Source organism: Apteryx rowi, unplaced genomic scaffold, assembly GCF_003343035.1.
Source record: "Apteryx rowi isolate R43461 unplaced genomic scaffold, aptRow1 scaffold_83, whole genome shotgun sequence".
NCBI lineage: Eukaryota > Metazoa > Chordata > Aves > Apterygiformes > Apterygidae > Apteryx > Apteryx rowi.
The window spans coordinates 486,676-509,179 of NW_020451127.1; the positions used below are offsets into that span (position 1 = coordinate 486,676).

The following is a 22,504-nucleotide window of genomic DNA, read 5'->3' on the forward strand; positions in this document are numbered from 1 at the left end:
GCAGGTTCCTGTCTGCACTAACAGATTTTGAAGTAATTTTGTGTAATTTCTATTAGATGCTACTGGTGATAGCAATAGTAGACTGTTGTAAACACCAGAGCCTCTACAAACCTCCGCTTGTTAAAAGTGATGTTTGCATTAGTCATTGTTTCTAATCGTCTCCCTTTTCCTGTTGGCGTAATGGTTGTGCCGAGTTTTACAGTGGCTGCACCGGGTTGTCGTTTGTGCTGGGCAGGATAAAATGCCGGAGTGAGGTTTGTCGGCTCTCGTCCGAGTGCTGCAGCGGTTCTGGTTTGCAAGCAGGGCTGCTGCGTGGCAGGTGGATGAGGTTACTGCACAGCGCGCAACGCTCGGACCTTAGCTGCTGAACCCGCTACGGCTTACGGTGCAGCCCTCTAAGGTAGACCTTCATTCCCATGGTAACTTTGAATGAAGAYGGCAGTGACTCTTAATCTAAGTATTTAAAAAAAATAAAGAAAGAACCACCAATAATTCTTTCTTTATGATATCTGGTGTTCTTCATATCAATAGTAGAATGATCTACTGTTACAGCAAAGGAGATTCAGGTGATGCCCTAAAAATCTTCCAGCTGAGATAATGAAGCATTGGGGTACTCTTCCTGAAGGGCATAGGGAATTTCTCTCGGTAGAGGTTTTTTAAGAACATGTCAGACAAAAARCTATGAGGAATGTCACAAAAACCATTTAGTGCTGCTCTGTGGCAAGCAACACAAGCTAGTCTCTGTCCCTTCTGGGTTTTTTTTGTTTTTTTTTTTTTTGAATTTGTACAAAGGAGAGAAATCTTTCTATGCTTATCTAGAGGGAGCTGGACTCTTGCCTTGGTTTGTGATAGTCAAAATTTGCTCCTCACTTTATTTTGTTGCACAGTTGAGCTGAATTGCCCATTCCATCTTGGGGAGAGGGGCTGGTATTAAGGCTTGTTATTCATAGTATCTGTGGGGGAAAAAATTCATTGGTTCTGTATCAGAGACGAACTCCTAAGTGATTTAAGAAAAATGCATTATATCTCTTTTTAATAAACAAATTATTCTTGGTTTTCTGTGAATTTTAATTTTTTTTGTTGCAACTAATTTACTTAATATACATGATAAGCACAAGCAAACTTTTGCTTTTCAGACGTCATCATGCAGAGTGTCAGTGGGCAACGGAGAGAGCGGCCATTATCTGCCGCTGGACATGGCTGCAGGCTCAGATCTCTGACTTGGAATATCGAATAAGGCAGCAGACGGATATCTACAAGCAACTGCGTGCTAACAAGGTGAYTTCAGCTGTCTATTTTGTGACTTGGAAAGTTCTCTAGAAGCTGTCAACTGAGTATTTCTTTTGCTGAGGTCACTGGTTGGTGGTAGTGTAGAATGTATTACTGTCTCTGTAGAAATAAAGGCAGGCGGAAAACCCATTTGAGCTCRCCCATATCAGTAGGAGGTGTCACCTGCATCTTTTGAGGGCTGTGACTTCTGTCTGTTTCTCCMAGACTAAAGTAAGAGCTTGCTGAGGGAAGGGGACAAGATTTCATCAGCAAGTCCAGGCACAGCAGGTCATTGATAAGAACYCGTTTCCATGGTGGCTTAAGACACCAGGTAGATCTGTGCCAATGTCAGTTTAGCTTGGCAGAGCACCGGTGTCACCTTGTGGATRTTGTTGCTTCGCATCAAAGGTGCACACCTTGATGCCCACTGGAAAGTGTTATCATTTGAAGCACGCTAGCCTTTAAATCTCAAGGAYGTTGTGTATACAAGCCCTGTATTTTCCTTTTAGGACGTTACCTTTTAAAGCTTCTCTTGAATATCTGAGAAGTATTATGATAGAAAAAGGMTAGGATAAATACTTATTTCTTGAGTAGAATGATACTTGCATGTGCRTGGCTAGGCTTGCTGGGGAGAAATTTCAACATGGCTTTCCATCTTCAAAACTCGAAATGCTTTTTGGGATTTCCCCTTTTTAAGAGTCTCTCAGCCTACTGCAGAAGCCTCTGGAAGCACTTCAGAAGCACCCTGAAAGGATAACTTAAGTTTTGAAATCATTTACATGTTCCAATCTGAAATAATAAGAATCTCTTTGGCTCTCAGTGTAAACCGCAACGCTCGCTTCCTTAGACTTTGAAAAGAACAGTGTGTGAGGATTTGTACTTGGCTTGAGCTTTTTTTCCCTCCTTTCTTTTCTGGAGGAGAAATTGTCAGTGTTTTTAAGTATTGTCCATAATATATATGTGTATATTTTCTCTGGATAAATGCATGTTCCTTTTGCATCAGCTTTATAAATCAAATATGTTGGACTGCTTTTTGATAAATCTAAAACTTTACGTTCTGCTGGGTTATAATGTGTCCATGAGGCAGCAAAAGAGAGTAGTGTCCCTGTGCCTTTGCTCCTCTTCTGTAGGWGGTCCTGCAAGATCTCAGGAGAAGGAAGCCTGCAGTTAGATAGCAGTAATACAGTTTCTGCAGTTCCAGACTTCTATCTGTTTCCTCCGGGAGGTCACACCACCCAGGCTGTCAAACAGCCATGGGATGGTTATAGCTTCGGTGCACTTCCAGCACAGGCTAATTAGAAGTGGCAGATAGTTTCTGGAAGTGTGTCCTGTTAGGTATCCTTTGCCATCCCTTCAATTCAAAGGATGACTTTGTGCTTTTTTTTCCCCCACCTATATAACGGGCATGACTGCTAATATGACTATTAGGATTAGTGATCTGTTAGTTTTAAACCCTAATTCTCATCGCCATTGTTTTGTGAATACAGGAAAGTACATTCTATCTGATAAATCCAATAAATGAAGATGAGATTTTAAAAAGGAAATAAAACCTAGCTGAACTTTAGTGACAGGAATACCTGTCTTTTGGTGAACTTGTGTTCTTCTATTGGAGATTGTTTTACTTTCCTGGAAAAAAATCAGGAAGCCACTGCCTCTTTTTAAAGCTGCTTTATGGACAGGTCTGTTTGTTCAAATCTTTAAGGAATAAAAAAAACCCCCCTGTTTTCATTAGCAATTGACTTTGCTTATGGGACCACATCTGTAGTCCTGTGTGTAGTTTTGGGGTTGCCAGTACATGAAAGACATTGACGTATTGGAGCAAGTTCAGCAGAGGGCCATCAAGATGGTTGGGAGCTGGAGCATACGGTGTGCAAGGAGAGACTGAAAGAACTGGGTTTGCTTGTCCTTGAGAAGAGAAGGTGAAGGGGAGATCTTGCTGTCCTGCCTGATGGGGAGGTACAGAGAAGACGGAGCCAGACTCTTCTCAGAGGTTCATGGTGCTAGGACAAGAAGCAATGGTATTGATACCGGCCTAGTAACATTTCCTCTTTAAACTGCTTCAGTTTGGGGGTCAACACTGTTAATTCAGAATTTATCAGTGTTCTATAGAAATCTAACTCCTCGTTGTTTGCTTCCCTGTTAGAGCATTCTCAAGAAATAATTGGTTGGACTGTGGCATCTCTTGAGTGAATTTCTGTGTCACTTTTTATTCCCAGGGTCCAGTAGTCCTTGGTGGTGACCGGCAGCCTGAAGACTTGATGAAGCAGCAGGGCCAGTTGGGTTCTGTATCACTGATGACTTCTAAAAAGAATAAGTGGCTCTTGCATTCTTTGTCTTCCGTCCCAAAATGCCCTACAGGAGACACTGTTCCCTCCCGTTTCTTGCATAATATGGAGAAGCAGGTTAGTACTCAGGAAACGCATTGTGCAGTGATGGAAGGAAAGAAGAAAGCTTCCATGCATTAAAGAGCGTCTTAAATTAACAGCAGTATGATTTGCGGAAGCTAGTTCATAAATCACATCAAATACTTTGGTCTTGGTATACTATTCTAATGTTTATAATTCACTGTTGCCATTTTAAATTTTTCTCATACATTAATACCTCAGCTGATACCAGCAAACCAGTATTTTATATTTGACATGTGATAACTGAACTTGCTTCACCCTTTGCTTTTAAAAACCTCTTGCATTTTTTGCATATCCTTAAATTCTTGCTTCAGTCAAATTGAATGGATAAGCATTGTTAGGAATGGAATTTTAAAGCCTTACTGCTTGATCTTTGGAGCTTTAGAACACGACTCTAAAGACTCAGYTGTTGTGTTATCACTTTGCATGCTCACTGAGCAGAAGCCAGTGCCCCAAGGAAAACAGTGCTTGATGGTAGGAAACCTGAACTCGGTTACCTGACAGCAGTAACAAAAGAAGATAAACATATTTCATTGAAATTCTGTGTGCCCAATATGTACGTCTAAAACGATCCCTGTTACGGCAAATTGACTGGTAATTGTCAGAGCCACGAGCAACTTTTTGCTTTTCTTAGCAAAATACACAAGGCAGCTGTGGTGATAGGTACAGTTATGTTCATCTCTAGGTGTAGAGGGTAGGGAGAAGTGGAAGTTAATTGTAGTCGGAGGATGGTAAAGTGCTTTGGCTGTTTTACTTGTGAGACCCAAAACTCCAGTGGGTTGACCGCATACAAATTTCTGACTTGATTCCCCCCCACAAGAAATTTGGAGATCAGCTCTATTCATTTGGTAGATGACAGGGGCAAGTTGGAGCAGGGAATYATGGATTTTGCTTCCAAGCAGTTTGTGTAGTGCCAGGAATGCGGTTGTTTCTGTTAAAATCACGGTCAGAATGGCTGTTTCTTGCTGGGGGAGAGATGAAAAGAGGATGACAGGGGCCTGATGTCTGAGAATCACCCATGYGTTTCTGGCTTGGAAAACATGTTCCCTGCCTCTGACACCAAATATCTGATGGATTAAATGAGTAATTTCCAACCAGCTCATAAGCAGTGTAGTATTGGAGAGACTTTTTCTTTGATCAGTGAAGACAGTGATCCTTTCATCAGCTGCAGTTTTAAGTTGAAGTTCTCCTGGAAGTATCCTTTAGAGGTCAGTGAAAGTTTAAAGATAAATTCAACTGAAACTGGCTTTGCAACAGCAGCCTTCAGCTGGCTGTCACAGTCTGTTATAAAAACCACATTGTACTTAGCTGGCCAACGTGTTTTTTCTCAGTGAGTAAAGTGGAACTTGCAAGGCTACTTTGTAAGACTTAAATGAATGATTTAAACAGTGGAGCATAAGAGAAATAGCAATTTGATATCACTGAAATCAAAAAGGAGATTAGGTATCTTTCTTAAAAATGCTGTAGCCTGCCTCATAATGATTCTTTTATTTGTATGTGCAAGGGGGATGCAGCTGTGCTGAGCTGTGTGGTTAATTTAGTCCTTTTTTATTTTTTGGCTTTGGAGTCTGACCTTAATTCACCTGTTCATACTTTGTGTGGAACAAACCATGGAATTCCTTGTTATTGGATATTATGGATGATAAATGGTTTCAAAAGTTGACCAGAGGAGCTGAGAAATGCACTGAGAGCTCTTGAATACAAGGCCATTACTTCTCGCTCAAAAAGTCCCTGAACAGCAAGTTGCTGGAAATCGGCAGAGTCTTCAGGGTTCTCAACACATTTCCCCTTGCGTTTAGACCTTCCTAGACATCAGCTATTTTCCGTCCTTAGGACAGTTTATTGGACTAACATCTCTTGGTGCAAACTGGCATGTCTCTTCTCTTGATGGGCAAAAGATGGGGGAAGGAGTGGCAGAATTGCTGTTGGCAAATTTATAATGCCTGCAGCTATGCACTAAGGCAGTTTACAGATCGTCCTGTGTTCCAGAAGGTTGGAAGGAATCATTTTCTCCCTGGTATGTTCTTGATTTTTATCTGAAACGAAGACTACAGAGTTCGAAGACTAATACTTTGGGGTGGCTCAGAAGATTGCTCAGCTCTCTGAGTAATGTGTTGCTGGAGTTCAGCAGCCGCGATAAACCTGAGTACCCAAGACAGAGAGGAATTTCCTTCAAGATCACGTGGACACGACCTTAGGTTTTTTGGCATCTCTTGCAGTGTTGGTCTTGGCTTGCCTGCTTGAATCAAAGGCCAGTAATTTTCAGCTTTTGATCCGTGAGTTTTAGGGGTCTGCAAAAGACCCCCTAAAATAAAGAAAAACAAACTAATCTACTGTGGAGTTTACATTTACTGTTCAGGGTCCCTGGAAGGTGCTCGAGTCTGCAAAGTCACAAACTGAAAACCATTGCTTAGGAATATTTTACCTTCTGATCTTAAGGTGTTGCTTGTGTTTTGGTGTTGATGGTACTTCTGACTTATGTTCTTTGTTTCGTATTTTTAAGGACTTTTTTTTAAGGATTGAAATACTTGATCTCTCAGTAAAAGTTTGGAGCATTCTTGGGTGGTGCAGGTAGCTTGTGGTAGGTATACAGGTCTTTAGACCAAGTGACTTAACAGTTGCTTTAGCCTTAACTTCTATGAAGTTATGAAATGGTCAGCTGTCACAAGCTGCAGCTGTAGGTTTGGGAGAATATTTGTGTTGCAGGGGATTTAAGGGAGAAACTCCCCCTCTTTTAACCCAGCTGAACTTTTTCAGTAGTAAYGGGGGACACTCTTTGTGGAAAGAAAGGCAAGAGGTCGTGCTCAATAGATTCACGATGAACGTGGAATGATTATTTTTCACTATACAATAAAAATCGGTGTCTACTGAAAGGAGGTGCAGTGAATAATTACATTCAGAATCGAAGCATCCTATGGCAAAATTAAATTGTTCAGAAAGGGATCAAACAAGTTAATGAGAGCTCTATCCAAAGAACCCTATAGTCCAGGTACAGTCTCTGACTCAAATCTCTGTAGAAGTTCTTTGTCAAGAAGATGGGAATAAAGAGGATGGATGAGGGCAAGGGTTATTCCATAGATGCCTTGTTTTCTTGCAACGGCTGCTGCTGCTGATGTGATGGCTGCACTAGCTGACCCTTTAGTCTGACCCATTTTGACACCATGTTTCTGGAGAAAGTCTCATCTTTTTGGTACCGTAATCTCTTACAGTTAGACGCGTTTCCTTAGAACAACACATCAGAAGAAGTTGAGGCCAACAGGAGTCTCAGAATGGTTCTGATGGGAGCCATAAAGCTTATCCAGGGAGTCTTTGTTTTTGAAACTAAACTATGTAACGTGGAAGATGGGACAATTATAATCCTGTAAATCTATCTGGCTTTAAAAGTTGGATTTCTTAGAATGAGAAAGAAAAGTTCAGTGGCTAGYTCAGTATCACACAGCAAACACAGAAGCTGTAGAAACAGGATGCAAAATCTCTCTCAAGTGAGAACATAAGAATTGTAACTTCAGGTTTATCTTTTCTTCCAGATGTTTAAGGAATATCTTGACCAAAGGAATCATATCTGTGAAAATCAATACAAAGTCTTTTACAGTGGGTCATGTTGTCATTTATGTGAATGTGGTTTACTGATTGCAGTATACTTATTTAACCCATTTGTAGACAAAGTATCCAAGGAAAAGTGTGGGCTATTTGGTTTTCTTTAACTGTAAAGAGTAGCTCATAATGTGCTTTCTCTTTTAAAAAATTTTGTAGTAGTACTGTTTTGCCAGGAAGGTTATTAACGCACAAGTAGTTTAGCAGAGGGCAGAACACAAAGTGAGAGGGAGGGGGGAAAGCACTCATATGAGCACACTTATTTTTAGCTGTACCATAACATTTTATGTGTTTTTGTTGGCTTCTGTGCCAATTCCCTGGTTTAGTGCAGGGGAACAGAAGCTCGCGGGCGCAGTGTTAAGTACTGTGAAAACTGCGGTYAAAACCTCGTGCTTTCTCTGTAGGTAGAGAAATTGGTTTAGTGGTTCCATTTCTCCACTGGTATAGTGGGATATCTGTACCCACCTTTCTCGGGTACGATAAAAAGGTGTGATTGCACTCTGCCAAGCACTGTACCTTGTTCTTCTGGTGTTTCTGCGTCGGGGGGTGGTGGTGGAACTACATGTTGAAACCCTGGAAGAGAAAGCTGCAGAGTCCTGTAACAGCTGCAGGTGTCTGGGTGAATAAGGAGTTAGTAGCTAGCTGAATTGGTGGCTGATGAAAGCTACTGAAAATTCTTGCAACAAGAGCCAAAACGGTCTGCTAAAATAGTAATAACCTTGAAGGATTCAAGGGCAGTTTCTAACTGTGATAAGTCTGTCTAGGAAAGAAACCTGAAGAGTAATAAGGTGCTCAGTACTGGCTGCATCACCGGTGCTGTGGTATTTGTGCTGCTCCCAGCCGTTTCAAGCTTTTATTTGTTTCCTGTGAAACTCATTAACTCTTGTCTAATTTTGTCTGTGCTTCTCATAAATCAAGATGGTTGATACACATATATAAACAGAAACAGGTAACCTATTTATGTGGGAAAGCTGTAAATGTTTTGATATTGGCATTTTGTGTCACTCTAGAAGTATGGTTTTTGCATTTTTATGTACGGCCCGTGAATGTTAATTCTGGGTTGGCCAGATTAGTTACTGAAAGCCAAAGGGATTTTTTCCTCATTTAAAAAAAAAAAAAAAAAAAAAAAAAAAAAAAAACTTTCATAAACCTCATGTTGCTTTTCAGTTTTTAAATATACCTAGTTGAAGCAGATAGCCTGTGCTGTCCCAGGACCAGATTATTGTGTGTGCTTTTTGTGAAAGCATAAATTCATCTCAATGAGGCAAAATTGCGACCCTTTGCAATTTAAAGTTGCTGGAAATTTTCAGGTTATAAAGCATTGCCTAGAAACATGCAGGATTTTCAGCAGTAGTTGTGATGGGAGAAGTTTCCAAAAGGTCGGTACAGTCAAACAGGTAAGTGCAAGTACCTTACAGGCGTAGAAATTCTTTCTAGAGAGGTCTGTTCCCGTCCATCCTGATGACTGTGACCTCCACTATGAAAAGGTATCTACCATAACTTTTCCCACACGCAAGGATTTGTGGTGAAATATGGTAAATATTAGTATTTTAAAGCCTTTAAAAAGGTGAAACTTTTTCAATCACTGTTATTTATTTTTGTATAACTTTCATACTTGCTAACCTTGCCATATATGCTTCCTTTCTTTTCTTCCTTGCATCACTTTCAATTTTAAGACATCCTGTTCCTACCCAGTGACTTTCTCAGTAAATTTAAGTAATGCATTAATAGGTAATGGTCCCTTTTCTGCATTTTCATGTTCAGAAACAACTGCTTGTGAGAGCCCTACAAGATTTGCCTGCTTCCATTTTCTCCCAGTTATGCCTGGTAACAGTCTCCTGGACTTAACTGTTTTCCATTCCTGTAAAAGTCATTTGGAACTTACAGCTCTCTGTTCACTCTGTCAAAAACTTTTGGCCTGAAAAATATGCAGGTTCTTTGAAATCGCGAGTGAAGATGTTACTAGTTTGTTCCAGGTGAGTGCTAGGGGCTCAGTTACTTACCTAAGCGACCAGCCATTCTGTCTTCTCTTGCCCTCGCTTCCTCCAAAGCATTTTAGGTACATGTTTTTCCCAGTTTGCCTTAAGCTTTTTTTTTTCCAGTTGATTTTCACTCAGGCAAGAAAGGAGTGCTTAATTCACACACTGTATCCTGATGAAATGCCCCTTTGAAAGCCAGCTTTGCAAGCTCTGAATTCCATTATTTCAGTAAGCAGTTGAATGTTACAAGAGACTATGTGTTATGAGTGACAGTTTTTATTAACTTGCATTTTCAGAGTGCCTAGTAATCCCAGTGGGTCAGGAGAGCTAGATGTCTAGAAATCTAGTACTCTTTAAAAACTATTTTATATAGCATTGGTTGGTAACCGTCTCTGTTCCATATGTGTGCTATCTAAACAAATGAGATTTAAGGACAATATTAAACTGTTGTTTTATGAATGGAAGCTGAGAACAGGAGTTAATTGACTTACCAAGGTAGTACAGGAGTTTGCAGAAGACTTGGCGGTTCAAGGATCCGAGTCCCACTCAGTGCCAATATGGCAAGAGCTTTACATCTTTTTCAAATCTTAGGTCAAATGGATTTAGATGGTCTTTTCCTTGTATCTGATAAATCTTACACTTGTTCAGGGATCACTTTGTTAAGTATGAAAACTTGGTTCATATTAATCTTTCTGCGTTGTGTGAAATGTGTTCTTAAACTTTAGAATAAACAAATCAAACATTTATAGTTCTTCTGAGTTAATGAAATATCCCACATTTTAATAAGATTCCTTTTCTCTTTAAGGTTTTTCCCCTTCCTCTCAACAGCAAAGAAGGTTTGTGCAATTTTCAAAATGTTCACACGCATTAGTTGAGTTATTTTGTACATCTAAAAGTCTTTAAAGTTCTGCTCTTCCAAAATTTGTGGCAACCTGCTTATGAACATACAAGCTGTGAGCATAGGTGAAAGCAGTTTGCTCTTGCTAGAAGTTAGCTCAAGACAGCTGCTTTTGTCCTTTGCAGCTTGAGTTTGTGTTTAGCTTTGTCCTGGGTACGTTGGTAGGCTGAGGCTGGTATGCCTCCAACGAGCAGTGTCCACCACGTCCAGGGCTGTTTCTCTGCATCCTCAGCACCTGATACCTTGCTGACGTTGCTGTTTCTCTGAACTTGCTTGTCCAAGGTGTATGATGACAATGTAGCTAAAATAAATGCAAATACAGGCATTGGCATTTTAAAAGCAAGTTGTGCTACTTTGTGAACTTCTGCTTGAGCCAAGTTAGGCAGAGCTGCTCCTGATCCCCTGTCCACCTCTGAACAAAGGCTAATGGACAGTGCATCACATCTTGGCTAATGCACTGGGGATATAAAATTGAATGTTAGCTCGGTATAACGGATTAGTCTCTCCCCAAACTACCTAAGAGAGTAGGTTTCTTTACTGATCAGCACAGGATGCTCTCTGCAGCCAAGACTTCAGCGGGGACTGTATAGGGTGGGAGAACTGTGACCTGTTTGAATGAAGAGGATTTTTTTGCAATTTTTTCTTTCTAATTTGAATGATGCATGTCACTGTCATACTATCAGATGCGAGAGCTGTCAGTAAAATCTCTGGAGTAATCATCCAATGATCTCCTCRTCTCTTCCAGTTGCCCTCTTCTACTCCCTTCCCTTCCTCCTGTTCTGTGTCTTTGTCTTCTAGAACTGAGTCTAAAACTAATCTGTCCATTTACCCCTTCCCTTCTGAAAGTTTCCAGATGTAGCTTACTGTCACCAACAAGCAGCCCTTTCCTCTTTAACCCTTAAAAATTGTGTGTCACCATGTATCTGTTAGTGATTCCAGACCAATCCCACTTTTAGGGGGCTAAGACTTCTCCATCCCAGGAGCGTGCAGAACATATAACCAATGCTGTCCCAGGTGCAGAAGTGATTCCTGTGATGAGGCTCCTTCCACTTCCTCTGAGGACTTCCCRAATAAAGGTGGACATGCAAAGATAAAGCCATGTTCTAAAGTCACATATTAAATGTGTACTAGAAGAAAACAGGGTGAAGAGACAAGACTCTTGATGAGAGGATACGGCAAAGCAAGTGCTTGGGATTGAAGAGTGGATGAGAGCRAACTTAACGCAGTATCATTAGGCAACTCGAACTCCTGATTTTTATCCTCTCTCAGAAGGGGGGAGGTAGGAGCCAGTGCTGATTTGTGCAAGTCAACAGCTCTGACCACTTTCTCAGATTTCATTTGTCCAGCCTGTAGTGGAGCTTCTTTTCCACGCTGGATAAAAACCCCTACTTCCCATTACCATCAGAGAGCTCCTTGGTTATCTTAATTTCTCAGGAACGGCTTAGGGTGGGCCCACAGCAGAAGACAGGCAGGACCTCCTGGTATGTGGAATTTCTTGCTCAGTTCCTCTGGTGTGTAGCATTCTTGTTATGACCCAACCTTCTGATTTCTAGCCTGTAATCTTGCATTTCTATGCCGTTGTGCGTATCYGTATGTAGTTGTAGGTATACTCTGCAAATAGGTGAGTTCTGTTTTCTTTACTGCTTGCACGGTCTTTTCAGTAATGCCATGCCCAGCACTCGGAGCATTTTTATTAGTGTTTCTGGTGAGAACAAGAGTCTGCAGACTTGGACTGCCYGTGGCTGGGAGACTAGATGGTCAAAGGCCGTAGGCAAGCTTCAGGAAGTAGAGGATAAGCACAACATAACAATGTTGATTGCTTTCAAAGCTGCAAGTTCACAGTGTTGCTGCAGTCAAGAATTTTGCACAAGCTAGTTTGCCAYGCTGCGGCCTGACTCTCTGGGTTCGCCCCGGCAAGAGGGTGAGCCGTAGGCGGCATTGATGGTGCCTGGAATGATGTCTTGAAGTCAAGCTCTGAGGCTTCTGCCGTGTCCTCTCCTGTGATCTTGACAAATACATGTTGCCAGGGCAGATGGTAGGACTCGAATAAAGGGRAAACTAGTTTCCAGAGACTTAGCAGGATCAATGTAGTCTTTAGGTGGACATGTAAACTAGTTCCTCTATTCCTTTAAAAAAATATGTGTATTTTTCTTCTATATTTTTCTTGTGTTCAGTAGCATACAGTTTGTTTAAAAAAGGGAGGGGGGGAGCAACAACAAAGTTCTTCATTTAAAAAAAAAAAAAAATCTAGGTTTCACCTTGCCATGGGAACAGTTTTAGAGGTACGAGACTCAGCCAGAATATATCAGCATAATTAGTGGAACCCAAATTACTATGKTTTTTTTTWWWATTTTTTTAGMTGTATTAAAACCAGCTCTAATAGTGATAATTTCTTGTCAACAGTACCCTTGTAAATGAGTGCAAGTATACTTGCCTGTTAAGTTTTACCTTGGTCACAAACAGCCACTCTRGAAAGTGGGTTTTGTGTAGCAGAAGCTGTCTTTTCAATCATATTCCTGTGAATTTGAAGCACTTATTTTCAAAGCTGATAAATATATCTAATGTTTTGGAGTTTTTTGTTTTGGGTTTTTTGAAGAAAACCTGCTCTTATTTATGTCAGCAGTACGTATACCTGCTGAAAGAGTTCTCTGTACCCATAAAGACGCTTCCTTCAAGTGAAGCTGCCGTGATGTTGATAGTGCAGCATGAGGAAAGCTGTATTTCTGTTGCTCTTGTATCTTCGTGGGGTTTTTGTTGTTGTTTTTTAACTGACACTAATGTAGGTATATGCATGCAATAAACTGAAGATACTGAGGTTTAGTGATGTGGAATTCCAAAGTGTTTTAGTCTTGACACTTCAGAAACGTCCAATGAGTTTATAATTGTGTGAGCCATCAAATATTCTTAAATAATCCTAGAGTTTTATTAGAACTTCAGAAGTTTCTATGAAATTAGTGGGTTTTAGTTCAGCATAAGCTTAATTTGTCCAGTTGAGAAGGTGAAATAGCTCAAAAATTAGGGGGTCTTGCTCTGAGAATGGCCTCCAGCTTATAGAACAGAGAGCTACAAGCTGTTTGTAACTTTTTGCGACATTTCAGAATGTTTGAAATATGCACTTAGGCTAATTTGGAGACTGTTACTTGAAATTAAGTTGATTAATTGCAAATGACTGATTACATTGGGTCTGCTCAAGTTCAACATTGTTTGTAATTGCAAAATGTTCCTCAGATTACTCTGCTCTTCCAGTTTCCTGGCCTTTTTCCCCCCTGCTCTCATCCTCCTTGAGATTCATTATCACCTTAAGCTTTCCTGAGTTTGAGATTTTTTTTCTCTTGCAGAGCTCTGGCCTTACGCAGTCTGTAGGAAACCCTATGTGTCAAAGTCCCTCCTGTGCCCCCATCCGTGGGTCTCCAGGACCCCCCAAAGCCTGCACCACGTCACCCCGCCAAGTCAACGGAGTGTTTAACTGGTCAGTTCTCCTTTTCCTATAGGTTGATCAAAGTAACTTTGTATTTAAGGCACTGGTGATAGTGGCTAAGAATGTGATCTTTAGGTAAAAGACTTTTCTATGTACAGTTCATGTTGTGAAAATGAGTTTGCATGCCTGTTGGGAGGATTCCAGGGGGGAATTTCTTTTAAGGATGAATATTAAATGAGTAGCTGTGATCTATTTTGTAAAGGGGGAGAAAAAACTGCCAAAAACAAAGAATGGCAAACGTACATGATGCTGCATGTCGTGTAGGCAGCCTGTTGGAAGGTGTTAACCTCCTTTTTATAAATGGATGATCAAAGTGTACCTTACCTGTCTAGATTAGGATAGGAGGTTGCCCAGCATCCTGGTGATGTAATTTTGAAATTTCTCCTAATGACTGGATTTCTCAGCTTTTTCAGTCCCCTCATGTGTGCAGAATGTAGAACCCCTCTTGTGTTCTGAACATGGAGAAGTAAGGCTTGGCGGTCTTGTTGGTGATGGAGAACTGCCTGGAATTCAGCTTCGTAACTTCTCATATTTTTATGGAGAATTGAATCTTTATTAAAGAGATTCCTAATCAACTGTTTGCTCAACAATGTTGGGGGGGCTAATTTTTAATTAAATTGGGAACTTCCCTTCTGTTGTCCAGCGTTCTCAGTTGCAATCGCTCATTTCACTGTCCTGCTGTTTGATTTAATCCCTGGGGTTGTACTTCCAGTGTAAGCAGCTGGTGAACGTGAATCTCTAAATCTGCAAACTAGCGTTAGTGAAGCTCTGATCTTGCGAGGAGCAATGTTTGGTTGCTGTGCTGCAAACAGGTTGAAAAACCACTGCTTTGCTTCGTCTCTCCGAATTGATCGGTCCCATGGTGCGAAAGCAGGAGCTAAAGACCAGGAGCAATAGTGGGATTTAAGGCAAATGTCAGTGTTGCAATCACTTGTTGTTTCTGCAGATTGCAAGAAACTTCTCAGTGCTTTTTCCAAACAGATGTCCAGGGCACTCGGGGCTGTTCTCGGGTGGTCGTGTTTGGGAACAGCGAAGTACAGGCTGGTCAGTAAGGTAATTCCCCAGCTGGGTCAGCGTGCCCTGTGCTCTGCCYGGAGAGTTGCCAGAGGTCAGGGGCCAATCTTATATTTAACAATTTTTTTAGGAATATGCACGTCTAAAGGACTGGCTTATTCTGTCAAAGTACAGTCTGGATCRTGCAACTCAGTATAGTTCATGAAGACAACATTTGTATGCTGCTTGCCTCCGTTTTCGAATGAATGTCTGCCGTCTTTGCAGCATTTAAAGAAAATGTTCCTTGAACAATGTTCTTCTTTTCTAAAGGAAACATCAGTGTTTTTAGTGCAGCTAACGTCAGCCTTAATGCTGACGTTATGCACCAGAGCATAAAAATGGTTCCATAAACTTTGTGAGTGTTTTGTTAGTTCCTGTGAAATAATAAGTTATAAAACTCCACGAGGTATGACATTTGATGTGCCAGGGTTGATGACGTGTTGGAGTTAACAGGGCCGACAAAGTGCCTGGGTGCGATTTGAGCCATGGTAGCTGGTCGAGCCCCTGGTGCCTCTCCAGCCCCTGGGGTTAAAGGCATCATTCGGGAGATCAGGCCCCACTGGAGACCTGATGCCCAACATCTGCAGTCTGAATGCAGGAAAACAACTGCACGTGTTGAGGTCCGCGTGAGCTGTAGCAGTCAGGTTTTGGCTCTAGCTTAGGCTGATGGGGGGGCGAAGAAGAGATGCGGTAAAGCATATATGTTTTTAGCCTGCTTTTTCTACCTGCTGAGAACCTCTCATCTTCTACTCCGTAATGTGTGAATCCTCATCTTGCCTTTAGATCTGGTCACGTTAATTCGAACTTGTTACCTAGACTATCACTGTAGCCTCTTTTTGCAAATACTGCATTACTCAGTGTTTTCAGTAATATATTGAGAGCAGTCTCTTCGAGGTACAAGCATTGTTCTGTTTTTTTCCTTTGGTACATAAATACTTTTAATTTTTTTTCCCAGTGCTGTTTACCCTTAGGAATTGGCTGGGTGCTTGGTGGGGGAGGAGGAGAACAACTCTCTCATAGGCAGAGTAGAAAATCTTTCAGAACTTGTGTTGTGTCCAGATCATGTCCCAGGATAAGTGTGGAAATATAAATACCCAAACTGGAATTTCTGTAAGATGTTGGGAATTTGCTTTGTGCCTTTTGGGGGAAGAGATGAAAGGTTTTCAAGTGCATGTTCAGAAACAGGACTTCCATTTGAGAACTCGTAAAATAAATTCCTGTGCCTAGTTCTTGTGCTCTGTAGTATAATCTACTATCAATCACTCCTAAACAAGCAGGAAACATAATCTCAGAATTTAAATATCTTGTTTCTTCAGACTTTTAATTAAAAAAAAAGTCCTCTGCTTGTGTTGGAAGCAGAGTCTCAACTTGCTTGTGTTGTTTCTATAATGGCTTTTGAGGCTCCTATCTCTCATTAAGGGAAAATTTTCTGTTAACTTAACTGTGTAGATCTGAATGTATGGACTGTACAAGCTATGCAATAACTTCTTCTTAGCCTAAAAGTTTACTCAACAGTCAGGAAAGAGTACGAGCCACAGAATTCCTTTCCGTACGATTTTGATACATTGAACCTCCTGTTTATTTAACACAGAAGGTAATAGGAATTCCTCAAACTTTTTTTTATTAATAAGAGCTTCTGCATTTTAATAAATGCAGTTAGACTGCAAGCTCTTGGACAACTTGAGTGCAAGTCACTTAAAGTTAGACTTTCAAAGTGCCAGGGAGACGTTTGTACCTGTGACTCATCTGAAAACTTGCCTTACATTTTTTTTAGTGTGGTTACCCCTAGGTTTTTATAGGCTAATTAGGTGGACTCCAAATTAAAAATTCACAGTGGAAGTCTAAGACTGACTTGTGAGAATAGTATTGAGAAATTGCAAATAAAATGAATCATGTTTGTATTCTTTTCCCATACTGTGCTATTAGAAAATTAAGTTCTAAAGCTTATTTTTTCTCGCGTGTGCYGAATACCAATAGGGCAGAAATAGAAACGTGCATGAATGAGGCTTTTTTGGTGAAAGAGATGATCCTAATGACTGCGGTTCTGGACCCCCTTTTTTTTTTTTTCCCCCTTTCCTTGTTATTCCGCTTGTGTGGAGCAGTAGTAGCAGTGAATTGTAAGGTGGTGGCCTGGCTTCGGAGGGCCCGACGGATCTGCCCCTCAGCAACTCCCCCCCAGCTGGCCGAATGACGGTGTTTCGTCTTCTGGGTGCGTCGTAGTCGGGCAGCAGGGTTTGCACCATAGCACAACCGAGTGTCGCAAGGGAGAAGTGATGCCGAGGATCGTTATCAAAGTACGAGATGATGTGTATTATACCATGAAATCCTAGAAATTAGCGCTAATTTGTATTGATTTGTAATGCAAATCATCTTACGGCTCATCACAGGGCTAACACTGCTTCCAAACCGTTGCTTGTGTTGGTAGGACTGGTAGGTAGAGCTACAACGTGCTCTGCAACGATCCTGTTTTCAGATGGGATGGCCTGCTTGTGTAACGCGGCAGTCTGTTCTTTCAGGTTTGGGAGCTGACGTCCCATTACGGCAAGCCTTTCCTCCTGTTCCCCGTCCAGGCTCTCCGTTGTGGAAGTTGTTATGGTTTGTAATTGTTCGGGTACAAAATACGGACGGTGATCACCGCATTGCAGCACAGCGAGGGGCAACAGGAAGCGTGAGACTGTTGGGGGGAAAAATAATCTCATGCAGTTCTGCTGCAGATTTTTAAGGGCTTCTCCTGTCTCGTTTTATATAATTAGTTTGGTTTCGCTTATGGAACATGCACATTCGATATTTCTCACTCCCGCGTTTGCATTGCTGCCTTTTTCTATTGTCCATAAAACTTCATTGGTTTCCTAGTTTGTGCAGTTAAGAGGTAACTGGGCAAATTGGGGGCTCTAAGTGCCTCCTTTTTCTACAGGTACGTTGCCTCGTGTGTATGTAGTTAGAGAGGATGTGGCTGATAAGTCTGGAGCTGAAAACAAGTGGGTGACACTGTAGAAGGATCTAATTTTAGATGAAACCAGCAACTTTCCATTCAGTGAAGAATTTGGGGACGGACAGGGGTTTGTTGTTGTTTTAAAGCCTCGTCACCAGCCAACACCTAGGGTGGATATCTGGTGACATTGATTTCTGACAGCCAGACCTGCAAGCTCAGCGTGGAGTTGGAATATCCAGCTAGTCTTTTTGGCTCACGTAATAAAAATACAGATTTTACATTTGTAGTTTCAATAGAGCTTCTGCTATTCAAACGGTTTTATCACACTTGTATAGGGACAACAAAGATAATGAATAAATGAGCTTTCCTACGGCTGATATGAATGCATGACCAAATACAAAGGGAGAAGATCTTTTAAGAAGGCACCGTTTTTGCGGTTGGTTTTGGTAGAAGAGTACACTGTGAGGCAATAACATTTTATCTGCTCATTGAAATATTTCCATTTCTCTCTCTGTTCACCATGCAACTGTGGTTATAAGCTTATGTTTGGCACTGTCTAAGTTTAACTGCTATCTTTCTATAGAAAGCAAAGCACTGTGTTATCAGATGATAAATAAAGCTGCTGATTAAAGTTCTTTGTCAGAGAAAGAATGTGTGTTCTTAATGGCAACCGCCTCTGCTATGAGAATGTCTGCACTTCACTAGTGAAAATATAGCTGTTAAGACCCCTTGATATCCATTTCTGTGTTGAGAATGAAATATGCAGAAGTTCATATACCCTTAAAGAGATACAGTTTAGGAAAGACTAAAAACGTGATGAGAACAAAACCGATGAGCGCTAGCCGCTGTTGTTAGTACTGAGGAGGCCCCAGGCAGCAGGGCCACGATGCAGCATCGCAGTTTCCCTCTTGCTCTGAGATAGCGACAGCTGTTTCTCGTTTGGTTGCAGTTTGCACACCGGCTCCTCCGGCAGCAGTTCTCTGATCAGCTTGAGYGTTGAAGAGATACTCGGCAAACAAAACCAGCTTCGTAACCTTGTGCCTACGTCACCTACGTCAGACAGTACCTGCGTTGCTGCTAGAATCCGCCCTATTTGCAAATACAAGAAACGCAGGCTTGTCCGAGCTACCTCTGTGTCTCACTTGAGCAGGAAGGTAAGTGAAGGATTTATCTTGTGGTTATGAAGCTACGCTGTGTTTTTACTTAGAACGCGTGCTTTTATTTTTAGCAAAAAATGTCATAACGCAAGACTCTGTTCCTAATCCAAAGTTTTCTGAGCTCTTTTCTAAACTTCATATTCTGAGATAATACGCAAAGAATGGCATGAGCTGTTCTCTGTTTAACTGTGGTTCAGAAACTGAATCTAAATTTCAGTTCTTAAAATCAGGCTGCTTTTCGGAGTCTTGATGACCAGAGTGTACCTCAGATTTTAGCCTGGGCAGCAACCTTCTGCCATTGACTTTTTGGAGTTGATTACACTGGAATGGTCAAAAAAAAAARGAGAGAGAAAGGGAAAAAAAAGGAAAGAAAAAGAAAATCCAACACCAGTTGAGCCTTGGGGTGTTGGTGTGTGACTGAGCGTTTAAGTGGGTTGTGGTGATTTGACTTGTCACCTAAACGCTGAGCTACCAGGCCTGATCAAATAAGCACCTGTCAGGCACCTAGCTGTGAAACAATGAGTTACCGAAGCAGATGTTTAAAAGATGTTTAAGCTGGTTTGTTTAATATATTATGACAAACGAAGAACGTGTGTGGTCAGAGGCATCAGCTGACAAACAGCAGTTCATTACGCTGCTCGTACCTTATTTGCTTGCTTGTTGCCTTTTAAACTTCAAATACCGGCTTACAAGTAACAGAAATTAACAGGCTGCAAATTTAAGATGAAGATTCAAGGTTAAGTGTTATTTTCCCCAGTCTCGGATCGTTTGAGTTGCCAGAGCGCAAAGCCAATATGGTCTAATTCAGCCTATTTATTTAGGCTATAGGTAAAAGGACTGTGAATGCTCCCTCTTCTGGTTTGGCTGATGTTACAGAACCTGATCTGTTGTTGGGGAGGGGACAGGGGACATGACGTTTATTTTAGCAACTGTGAGGAAAAAGAATAGTTGACCTAAGACAGGACTATTTTGGTTGTAGCTTACTGATACCTCAGGCCTGGACTAAAGCTAGGCACTGTACAGCACAGCCAACGGCCCCTTTGTAAGGAGCTTATGCTCCAAAAATAAGACAGCAGCCTGTTACAGACACGGAAAGGGTGGAAAAGGAGACAGTACTGGTGAGAGTGGTGGATGCTGTTCTCGATTAAAACGTTAGGCCAGCAAAGCACTGAGGGTTTTGTAAGCAACACAGCTGTGGAGAGTCTTTAAGGAAGCTGAGAAAGAACAGCAGGGGAAAAAGCATGGAGATGTTTGAAATTTTAGAAAAGGAAGTGATATTATGGCTTCACTGGAGTTGCGAAGGAAATATTTTGGCTTGGAAATATTAATAAAAGAATAACACGTAAAATGTGTCCCTTTCATACAGTTAATTATTTTGGTGGGGATAAGAGGTGCAAGTATATCTACTGGCTAAAATAGCAATTCATCTGTGGTCAAAACGAGAGAGAGCCTGTTGTAGTGCTCTTACGCGTTGTTCTAACRTTGACCCTAGGTCTTGGTTTTATTTTTCACCCTGCAGATCTGCTGCTTATTTTTGCCAGCACTGCTGGGATCTGTATGTTTGGGACTACTTTCTAACTTGGAAAAGACGATTATGCCAGAGATGTATTTTCAGTTTTCTCAAAACTTGCCTGGCTTTGGTTTTAGTGAATGGAAACTAGYGTATCTGTAGAAAGCAAACTGGAAATATCGGATCTCAACTTCAATCTTATTTATTAAATCTGAAACGCATAATATTTCCCTCTTTAACTGTCTGATCTCCTCTCTCCTGCTAGCCGCTGAAACCTCTCACCATGAAGTGCAGCTGCGAATGGCCCAACTCTTGCATCCTGTGTAGCTGCAAACCCTCTATCCAGACGGTCGACCCTGACACCATGTCATTAGGAGAGCGTATAGCGCTGCTGGATTCTGGCTTCCATCCCATCCTCTCTCTATCTCACGGTGAGTAGATCACATGCTCATAACGTGAAGCAGGATCCGTTATTGTACCGTTGCCCGCTTTGCTCTTCCCTTTCACAAGCAAGCGGGTTTAAAGCACGCTAACCAAATTCCAAGCAAGCTTCTAGATGATGATAGAAACCTTCCACTGAAGTTCTGCAGTGCAACCAGAGCCGCTTCATCCTCATACAAGGTTGCAGTCTGTGGAGACCCCTGAGCCCAGCAAAGCATGCTTCTTCGCTCGTGTCCGAGGCAATTGCCATCTGTAGCTTAGTGCAGACTAGATCATTTCCTTAGAATTGGCTCTCTGGGCCTTCTCCAAGGAATATTCTAATTCTGCAAAGTTGTAGCACAGCTCTTGCAGGTTCCTTTCAGGTCTCTGCCCTGGAGAGCTACTTGGCCAACTTGAAATCTATTGCTGATTTTGACAGGCCACGCGGTGGTTATTTCGTAGACCTCTGGCACCAGTTTTGAGTGCGAAATCCCTGTTTGAGTTTTGACAGTCGCTCTGTCACTCTTCATTTAAAACCCTGTGGCCTTCCAGATGTGCTCTGTGGTTATTTATGAAGTACGCTCCCTAACCCTCCAGAATCTTGCAGGCTTAGTTTCTGTTTAAATAACTGAAGGGTGATAGTGGCTGTAGCACCTCTAGTGCCTTTAACCATGGAAGAGCGAAATGTATATTAAGGAGTTTTTGAATAGGCTAAGGAACCAAGAGGAATAGACTATTTTCAGTATGCGACTATGAAAGCATCTTTTAAAAAAAATGGTTTTTATTAAATGAAAAAAAAAAAAGAAAAGAAAAATCCACAGAACAAGCAAGCATAAAATCACCTCTTAGCTCTGCTAAAGCTCCTCCAGTAAGGATGCAAAGCAGCGCCAAGTAACGTAGCTGGACAGGATTCAAGTCATCCTAGTATAAGAGCGAGGAAGCTCCATGGCAGGGTGTCAGGTTCGGGCTGTCAGTTTGCACCAGAGCAGAGGGCCAGCACAGAGGCTGCTGTTTTGGGGACATGCTCATCCTGCCCCCTCCGTATCACATCATTCGGGTGGAGAGAAAACCTCCAACAGACCGTGCTTTTTATTTTTTATTTTTTAGTAAATAATTACCCATGTCATTCCATTGTTTTACCCAAGTACCGGCAGGTGTTAATTGCTATTGAAGTGCGTGCAGCACTGGTTTTTGTCTGTGAAAAGAGGAAATTTCTGCTTACCAGAATAACTGGTTCTTTTTACCTTCAGGCAACCCTCTCCACTTGCACTTTGAAACCTTGCTGAGAGAGGACAGACTGCACAGACTGCTGAGCCGTAAACTCACGGCTCTGAAGATGTCCCGTTTTGGAAAGCGACAAGATCCAGCTAGCAGCCTGTTTCCAAAGCTACGCTCCTCGCTTCTGTCCGCTTCCAGTAAGTTAAGCAAGACTGAGTTTGACATGAGGTTGTAGAGTTAAATACAGGTTTTTAACCAGTACTTGAGGGCAACCAATCAAGACGTAATGGAGTAAGTGGGTCCCTTACTTCCAATGGAAGATAATCCTGAACTCTGTCCGATAGTAACGCCCAAGTGACCGAGTCCAGCATCTTGCAGACTGTAGAAATTCAGACCACCTTAAAAGGACACATAAACACTTGCTTCAGTGAGATTATATAAAACAAAAAAATCACCATTATCCGTGTTTCTTTTATAGGAACAAGCTAACCAAAAAGAAGCTTTTATGATGTTTTATTTTAAAATAGAGTAGTCAGTATTTGCCTGGAAAATCCTGACATCTTTTCTTCTGTTGTGATAGCAACTGACTGT

General features: G+C 41.5%; 1 protein-coding gene across 1 annotated transcript in view; it reads left to right on the forward strand.

The window, feature by feature from the left end:
• Positions 1-241: 241 nt before the first annotated feature.
• The window catches only part of LOC112977393 (KAT8 regulatory NSL complex subunit 1-like), a 31,482-nt gene continuing 9,219 nt past the window's right edge, over positions 242-22,504 (forward strand). The window contains exons 1-7 of the mRNA XM_026089716.1: positions 242-249; positions 1,137-1,278; positions 3,486-3,671; positions 13,484-13,614; positions 18,558-18,762; positions 20,541-20,706; positions 21,946-22,110. Coding sequence (XP_025945501.1) covers positions 242-249; positions 1,137-1,278; positions 3,486-3,671; positions 13,484-13,614; positions 18,558-18,762; positions 20,541-20,706; positions 21,946-22,110 — 1,003 coding nt within the window. The remainder of the gene's footprint in view (positions 250-1,136; positions 1,279-3,485; positions 3,672-13,483; positions 13,615-18,557; positions 18,763-20,540; positions 20,707-21,945; positions 22,111-22,504) is intronic.